Here is a 9,029-nt window from a genome sequence, read left to right as displayed (position 1 = left end):
CTTGAAGTGTAAGGACATAGCTCAGTGTGTGTGGGGGACACTGTTACCCACCCTAACAGTAACTTTGGACAGAAATGTTTGATACAGATTTTGTTATGAACAGGATATTCACGTTATACTTATGTTACAGTTATGAACAGAATATTCACGTTATACATCGTTTTGAAAATAAACGATTTGGTTATATGAGCTTCTATCCTTGTCCCTATTGATCTTGTACATGTGCGTATCCGAACGTGTCCTGGGTGGAAATACTTAGTATGGTAAAGGTTTTTGAAAGCTCTGGTATATGGAATTTGTACGTATCCTGCCTAATGGGAATATGGCAAAGATCATTTTTCGAATTTTAGGTACAGGGTTATTTCCCCGATGCGTTTTGTTTGCTTTAGGTTCCTGAACAAAAAAATATGGAAAATCATTTGAAAAATCAAGTGCACACTTGTCAGGATCCGCGGTCATTGTTGTACGTATCCGGGAAAAATCTGAACGTATCCTGTGTGGAATGCTACAAGGATCCGTGCTCCAGATTTGTGCGGCCAAAAAGGCTACGGATTGCAGTAACCGATCTTTCGGATTTATGACGGATTCCATTCCGTGATCCGCCAGTATCCGATTGTATCTGCCAACAATTCCAGAAAATCCCGGTACGTATCTGCCAAGACACAAGGTCTTTTCTGTACGTATCCTGGCAAAATCCGAACGTATCCTGTGTGTAACTACAAGGATCCCGTATTCCGGATTTGTACGGGATAGGCTCCGGGTTGAAGTATCCGATGTTTCGGATTTCTTACGGATTCCATTCCGTGATCCGTCAGTATCCGCTTGTATCTGCCAACAATTGCAGAAAATCCCGGTACGCATCTGCCAAGATCCAAGGTCTTTTTTGTACATATCCTGGTAAAATCCGAACGTATCCTGTGTGGAATATTTACTACAAGGATCCTGGATTTCGGATTTGTACGGAATAGGTTCCGGATAGCAGTAACCGATGTTTCGGATTTTCTGGCGGATTCCATTCTGATCCGTCAGTATCCGCTTGTATCTGTCAGGAATTCCGGAAAATCCCGGTACGCATCTGCCAAGATCCAAATTCTTTTCTGTGCGTATCATGGCAAAATCCGAACGTATCCTGTGTGGAATATTTACTACAAGGATCCTGGTATTCCGGATTTGTACGGAATAGGTTCCGGATTGCAGTAACCGATGTTTCGGATTTTCTGGCGGATTCCAATCTGATCCGTCAGTATCCGCTTGTATCTGCGAAAAATACGGACAAATCCCGGTACGCATCTGCTAGAATCCGAGGCCATTTCGTGCAGTGTCAATCCAGTTGTATATAATGGCGAGAGACCAAGCGTACTTGAAGTTAGCGGCTTTCTCGGGAGATAGGGGGGAGGATATGTCTCACATTAAGACCAATGAGATTCTTCAGTTCCCAGACAATAGCGGTTTGATATTCAACCACACGTTGACAAAAACGTTGAGGGGAGGTTCGACGAGAGTCTTTGCCGTGGTGAGGTGTGAGAACGTTTTCTTGTGCCCGGTGACAGCTATTGAATGGTACATCCAGGTGTGTAAATTGATTGGCATTGATGTTTCCAAGGGGCCGTTGTTCAGAAACACAAAAGGGGGCAAGGTCCTGGAAGAGCCTTTCTCGGCAAAAGCTGCTGGAGCCAGACTGAAAACGTATCTCCAGAGGTTACACCTCGACGACGGGGAAACACTACATGGGATACGAGCGGCGGTTGCGATTATGCTAACAATGGCGGGGGTAGGAAGACAGGAGGTGTTATCCCACATGGGGTGGAAAACACCATCCATGGTAGACCATTATACGAAGGTAGCTCAAGTGCTGAAACCTCAGGGGTCAGGTCAGGTCCTGGCGAGTTTAGCGAAAGGTCAGACCCCGCTGGCTGCGAGTCTCGCCTTGATTTACAGGCAGAATAACGAACTGTCAGGCTTTAAACAGGCGTTCCTGTAAGAAAGTTAGAATCGTAATAAAGAATGTGCACCTGCCTTGTTGGATGTGTCTTTATGTGTCTTTGCCTGTTTGGACATCAGTTTGAAAAAAAAAAAAAAAAGAGCGTGAGAGGAGTGGGTAAGGAATGGGAAGGGGAGAAAACAAGGGTAAGGATCGGGGGTAAAGGAGAAGGAACTAGAAGAGGGGAGTCGGGGACAGGGGAAAGGTGCCCAACGATCGCGGCGTAGCCGAGGTCTTCACCACCCAATCCTTAACCGATCACCTAGGCGAGAGTGGAAATATATAATTATTCCCAGTAACGTCACAATGGACGGACATCTCGCGAGACTACGTCTACGCGAGAGGTCAGGCCATGTGACAAAACCCTTTCACTTCACCAGTTTTTGCGAAGCGGGGGGTAAGGAAAGGTAGCAAGGATCTATCATTAGCCCAGTGCACAGTAGAGGATACGAGGTGAAGGAAGCAGAGTGAGGGGAGCGCCGACGGTAAGAAGCTCCCACCCACCCACCCACCCACTGATGGACGGATCGGTGACAGGGAGGGGACATTCCACAATGGCTCGCAGAGGTCTTCACCACCCAATCCTTAACCGATCACCTAGGCGAGAGTGGAAATATATAATCAACAGTTTCTGCATCGGCCAGTGGTGATGATCACCAGTATGAAGATATTGACTCATGGCAGGGTCAGTCTCAGGCCATCACTGCATCCAACACAAACACCACATCTACTGTAATGACCGGTGGTCATGATCAGGCATGGCAGTTTCAGTCTCAGACTACCATTCCATCTTTCAACGTTGGAAATTTTACACATGACCAAGTCCTAGCTGCCTTAAGGCCAAATCCTAGATATGTAGCTGTGGGAACAACAACAACGGGCCCTAGAGCATGTACAGAATTGGTCGGTAGTCATGATCAGACAGGACAGGGTCAGTCTCAGGCTATCACTGAATCCAACAGAAACACCACAGCTGCTGTAATAATCAGTGATCATGATCAAACCGGTCAGGGACAGTCTCTGGCTAACGCTGAACTATTGGATGTTAGAAATCTATCTTATGGCACTATTCCGACTGCCTCACAGCTAAATTCTCTATACAAAGCTGAGACTGATTCGCAGACCATCACAAATACAGCTACTGTAATGACCAGTGATGATGATCAGACAGGGCAGGGTCAGTCTCAGGCTAACAGTGAATCCCTGGATGCTAGAAATTCATTTTATGGCACAAAGCAGACTTCCTCACAGCTAAATTCTCTTTACAAGAGCAACTGTAATGAAATGCAGTGGTCATGATCAGACAGGGCAGGGCCAGTCTCAGGTTAAACTGAATGATTGGATGTTAGAAGTCTATCTTATGGCACAAAGCCGACTGTCTCACAGCCAAATTTACTGTACAAAACAGCAAATGTAATGACCAGTGGTCATGATTAGACAGGACAGGGTCATTCTGATGCTCAATCTGCAACAGCTAGTTGCAAATCTGTCCCATAATGAAATGCTCGCTGCCTTAATTATATAGTCAAACCCCATGTATTTACCACAAAAGGACTCAAAATCTACAGTAATGGCTAGTGGTCATGACAAAGCAGGACATAGTCTTATGCTTAAACATTCAACCTCTCTTCAGCCTCTAATAACAACAAGAAACACGCTTGCAAGTTGTAGGCCCAAATATTTAGCATCATAGAATGAACCGTTATGTACCTATTAGTACTTACTAAGAAGTCGGTTGGCTGTGCAGACTTTCAGAAAACTTGTTGTTGTAGTAGTGGGCCGAGCGAGAGGTTACCTTTCTGACAAGCAACGTAAAGCTATGTAAAGTTTTCAAAGTAGCTCTCGAATTTGAAAATTCGATGCTTGGGGGCTTAAACTTTCGGGAAAGATAACTAAAACCAAAAGTTCAGTGTGAGAGCCCCTCATGGCTTACTTAATAAGAACTGTACACATGTTCAGATATTAAAGATGTAACAAAACAACAGTGGGTAGTAATAGTTACTAGTACTTAATGACCATTGCCAAGAACAGGGAGTGAGTATTTTGCAATTTTGTGTTAAGTTCGAAATTTAGTAATAGAAAATTGTATTTTATGTAATTCTGCAGAAACTAAGAAACATAAAATTGCCAATCAATATGTTATTTTGAATAGTCGTCATAAATGCTAACGTTTTCAAAATGTTGCATGTATTATGATAATTACACAACATTTTTCACATTATATATTGTGAAAACTTTCACCAATTGCCAGAGCAATGGCGATATATTTCAAACAATGACTGGTTTAACATATATTTAATATGCTCATACAGATATGAATGTGCATTGCATGTATTTAAATGAGCACTTTACTAATTGACATAACGTATGCTTAAGAAGAAAAACTGCACTAACCCCACCCTTTAATTTCTGTTTCATGGTTGGTTTTAAAGGTAAATAAAATAAAGACGTGCACTGCCAACACCCTTTGGTTTCTGGTGAGATAATCCCCGGTGTTTGACGTATAATGCTGTAAAAATGAGACATGTCAGGGGATTCCGACTCAGTATATCTGGGTCCGGGGACATATGGTACCCATACCATTACGGCACATGACTCTTCACAGCCAAACATGCTGCAATCTCTTTATTTAGGGCATAATATCTCAGTAAGGAGGACAACTTGTAAAGGTGTCAGTGCACCTGTTTTGTCCTCCCCTCCACTTGTATATCTTGTGGTAAATTCAAATAAACATAAACAAATAAACAAGTAAGTACAGCTGGTATTTTTTCAAGTCATTTCTAGTACCTTACATATACGTGTACTAGTACTCTTATCAGCACAATTCCGTTTAGTTTCCGTTTTTATTTGTCAAGCTTTACACTCTTTCATGGTGTCTTATCTTCCATATGCATATCAGTGTATAGAGCCTATTATTTTCTTTTATTGTGATCACATATGGTATACATATGTCCGTTAAAGCATTATAGTATAGCTACTGCTACCGCAACCCTATCTTTGCCGATGATACATCAATTAAAAAAGGTACCTAAAGATACATTTTACTATTTAGAAGAAAAATTAAATGAGTCACGTCATCTCTCACACATCTAGCCTACAAACTAACGCGGGATCGCACAGAGCTTAAAAGGATGCGATTTCAACGTTAATCCAAAGACGCCGTCAGTGTTGGGAGTGGGAGCGCCATCAAGCGACTTGAAGCTGAAGGACTGCAGCAGGGTCGAGAAGAACAGGAACAGCTCCATTCTAGCCAGCTGCTCCCCAAGGCACACACGGGTCGGCCTGGAAATGAAGAATAAAGAGTTGTAACACCAGCCTACCCTTTGATAGAAAGTCTGATAGAAATCATTACTGCGGTTCTCATAATGATACATTTTAGCCTTACCTCCTCCAAAAGGCATGAAGGACTCAGGCTTGTTGATGACGTTTCCTTCCGAGTCCAGAAACCTTCCGGGGTCAAACCGGTCCGGATCAGGCCAGTAGGCGGGGTCCATGTGGAGGGAGTGCAGGTTCAGTAGTATCTGGATCAAACAAAATATGCACGCGCATACAGTAAGCATTAACAATAATATTTCAATTAATTTTCAATCCCAGCTGAAAAGGACCGCTTCTGAGTGAAGTTAACTCTCACTTAGTCCACACTGACTTAACTTTATGGTTGATATCCTCTGAAGACTTTATAACTAATGCGAGAGGGCTAGTTATAAATACAGCCAAACATGCTGCTAAACCACAGGAATACAAAGCAAAAAAAATTGCAGTAGTATATAAGTACTGAATGAATGAATGAATGAATGAATGAATGAATGAATACATACATTTTTTTTATTTAGGTGTCTTGCGACTTTTGTCGCCCAGCTTATAAGTCACCAGAGCATACACATAAACATATGTACAGAAATCATAGAAACATAAATCCAAGTCCGAATCAAAAGTACTATTACGACAAGCCGGCACATGCTGGCCTTTTGCAGCATTTACCGGCACAACACTGAGTTTTCAGCGTTGCCTTACCATCTGTTGGCACCGCACTGAGTTCTGCTGTTCCATGAAGCCTTTTGGTAGCCTGGGTGCCGTCCTCCATAGTAACCGCCGGCTCCATATTGTCGCTAACAACCGTGGACTACGGAAGATGGCACCCGGACTTGAGCCTCGAAGAAGGTAGTTAATTTTGAACAGGCCAAAATCAATGTGTGCGCGGATGTCATCTAAAAATTAAATCATCGTGGCTTTTTTTAAATAAAGGGACCATTTATGTAACGTCAAAAAGGAATGTGTAATCTTATCAAACGCATCAATACCTGAGTTTCCTTAGGAATTTGATATTCTTCAACTTTGACCGTCTTTGTTGTGGCGTGGGGGACCGACAGAGGTACGATGGGCCGAATCCTCATGACCTCCAGCAGACAGGCGTTCACGTAGTGCAGCTGGGAACGGTGGGACAGGGTGGGCAGACTCTCACCAACAACGACATCAAGCTCCTGTTGCACCTGTTAAGTATGAATGATTCAAGTCACGGTTAAGGGACGTTGTAAGGTGCCCTAAAAGTCACAAGATATGCAAAGATTATCAATGTTTGACAGTAAGTAGGAAATGCAAAGGAAGAGAATATGAAGTTTCAAATAAAAATGACAAAAGCATAGCCTTAAGCAGATTTGTCACATCTGACATAGAGTACACGTGTTGACAAGTACATGTACCTTTTTCTGGGTGTCTGGGTTCAGAGTCATGTAGAGCAGACTCCACATTAGCGTGTTGGTGGTTGTCTCCGTGCCAGCCAAGAATAGGTTCTGAGCCATGTACAGGACGTTTTCTTCTGTCAGACCCTCCACCTTCTCCTGCTTCTCAACCTCCAGCAGGCAGAAGTCGAGGAAGTCTCGCGGGTTCTCGCGATCCAGGTTCTCGCGATGATGAGATATCTCCTCTCTTAACACATTTGTAATCTTTAAGACCTCATTTAGTGCATTCATGCCGGCTCTGTTCACTGTAACGTATCAAAGGAAATGGCTACACATAAATACTTTTTTGTCACAAAATAGCTCAGCAAATTTCCCCTCGGTATATTCGATGCTTTTAAAATGATTTATTTAAACTTAAGACTCATGTTATCTACTGGACTAAATAAGAGTATCAAATTTGAAAGCATTATACCTACCAACAGGAACAAACCGAAGAAAGGGGAAGACGCTGAGGATCTGTCCAGCACCAGCTTCAATCGCTGACCTGACAACCGCCTCTGACAGTTCCCTGAACGTCTCGTCCTGGTAGTCGTACCGCTTCCCCATCACCATGGAACAGACGACGTTTGCAACCGCTACGGTCACGTCATGGGTGATGTCAGTGGGGTTTCCATTGTATTCTGCAACCTAAACAGATTTTTCTGTCATAAGTTTGTCTAGATGGAAATGATCTTAATGTCGTAATCACTTAAGGTTCTATATCAAATACCACATATTTAAGAGGTCAAAATTATTTAGTAAGAAAAATACATGATTTATGATAAATATGATAAAACATATCACTTTAATGCATAAAACACAAAAACTTGATACCAACTTTTTGAGGAGAAAGATGATAATCTTAAACAGTTCATTTTTTTTCTTCTTACCCTGTTGCGTAGACAGCTCGCCTCCTCTTGGATTTTCACCTCAATGCTGCCGGTTCCGACCTTCATGCCCAGGTTCTTCAGGACGGCGGTGGCGAACCTCTTTCTCTGTCTGAACTCCGTCCCCCAGCTGGCAGAAGCTATGTCTGCAGCAACAGTTAACAACAGGTCATCAGTTATAGTACCATACCACATGTTGTATTTACTTTAACACCTTCTGCTGACAGGACACCACACTTCAAGAACCTTTTTGTCAAAAGACCGAAATAGTCCCCTCGCCCGCCTTTCAGAATGGCATAGTTTCTGTTGTAAGACAATTTTGTGAGTTCACTGAAAAGCACAAACAGAAGGTTACCTTTTCCAGAACCAGGCAGCGCATCAAGAAGGTAATTTGTCGGCCTGGAGGCGAACAGCTCGGACCTGTCCACGAGCGCGTCCTTGACGGCAGTGTAGCCGTTCAGAACCACCACATCTTCCATCCCCATCCTGACGGTGAAGACGTCCCCGTACTGCCACCTCCACGCCGTTAGCTTGAGGTGAGGCGCTCGGCCCAAGGCGAGGAGGTGCCCGAGAACAGGCACACGTCCTGCGGGGTAGGGAGGCAGGTTTCTGCGGGGTTTCAAGAGGAAACATGCCAGACTAAAGGCCGTACAGAAGACGAGAAAAGACTGCAGACTCAGCCCAGAGATCTGCAAAATCTCCCGGACGGACTCAATTATCCAGCCGACGATGGCGGCCATGTTTGTAGTAAAGAATGCAGACGGCATTTGTGCGCATGCGCAATATCCTTTGTGCGAGTGGCCTTGACAGGTCGTCTTACAACTAGCGCGAACCTGTTTTACGTTACCTCGATTTTGTGACGCGCCGCATTGAGTACTTAGAATGCTCCATACCAAAAGTCGTAGAAAGGTCACGATACGTCAAATGAGACCATACAATGTATCTCCGTAATCAGAAAGGTACAGAGAACCTTGTGTAGTTCAAACAATAACTTCAACTTATACTGGATCCACGGATTAACGCGTCAAAGTTCGCCCTTACTCAGAATTTAGGCGGTTTCCGCCATGTTGTTTTTGACTGAAATACGCACCACATGGGGGTTTCGTGGCACCCGGTTGCGCATCTGTTTCCGGGTCACACTAGGGGTCACACTATCGAGTACACTGTCAGACGACGTGGAGTAGTACTCGACAAATTACGAGATTTCATACTTTGGATGTTTGAACAGCAACATACGAGAAGATGAATGAACACAATGAAGCTTCCAATTGAATTGAGGGAGACAGAAGTTGAGGAATAATTGCAGTCTTGGTCTTGTGAAAGAACTTAATACGACATTACAAGGTACAACAGTAACGTTACTGTTTCTTTTACGGCGACACAAAAATAATAGGTAGCTGCATTCACAACTTGCAGTATGCTGAGAATCTTCCTAGATTGGCA

General features: G+C 43.6%; 1 protein-coding gene across 1 annotated transcript; it reads right to left on the bottom strand.

The window, feature by feature from the left end:
* Nucleotides 1–4,250: 4,250 nt before the first annotated feature.
* Nucleotides 4,251–8,722, bottom strand: LOC109478642 (cytochrome P450 2U1-like). The gene is made up of 7 exons (XM_019780307.1): nt 7,942–8,722; nt 7,590–7,732; nt 7,137–7,347; nt 6,682–6,965; nt 6,283–6,471; nt 5,354–5,502; nt 4,251–5,263 (listed from the first exon to the last, which is right to left on the bottom strand). Exons 1-7 carry the CDS (start codon nt 8,351–8,353, stop codon nt 5,083–5,085), a joined length of 1,569 nt encoding a protein of 522 aa, XP_019635866.1. The 5' UTR covers nt 8,354–8,722; the 3' UTR covers nt 4,251–5,082.
* Between the last annotated feature and the right edge of the window lie 307 nt (nt 8,723–9,029).

Source organism: Branchiostoma belcheri, unplaced genomic scaffold, assembly GCF_001625305.1.
Source record: "Branchiostoma belcheri isolate BF01 breed outbred unplaced genomic scaffold, Haploidv18h27 scaffold447, whole genome shotgun sequence".
NCBI classification, from domain to species: domain Eukaryota; kingdom Metazoa; phylum Chordata; class Leptocardii; order Amphioxiformes; family Branchiostomatidae; genus Branchiostoma; species Branchiostoma belcheri.
This window is presented reverse-complemented; position numbering and strand designations above follow the sequence as displayed.

Coding starts and splice junctions, on each gene's coding strand:
- LOC109478642 (XM_019780307.1), bottom strand. CDS start 8,353: ATGCCGTCTGCATTCTTTACTACAAACATGGCCGCCATCGTCGGCTGG. Junction 6,966..7,136: donor TCTTCGGTTTGTTCCTGTTG/GTAGGTATAATG, acceptor GATACGTTACAG/TGAACAGAGCCGGCATGAAT. Junction 6,472..6,681: donor ACCCAGACACCCAGAAAAAG/GTACATGTACTT, acceptor CATACTTAACAG/GTGCAACAGGAGCTTGATGT.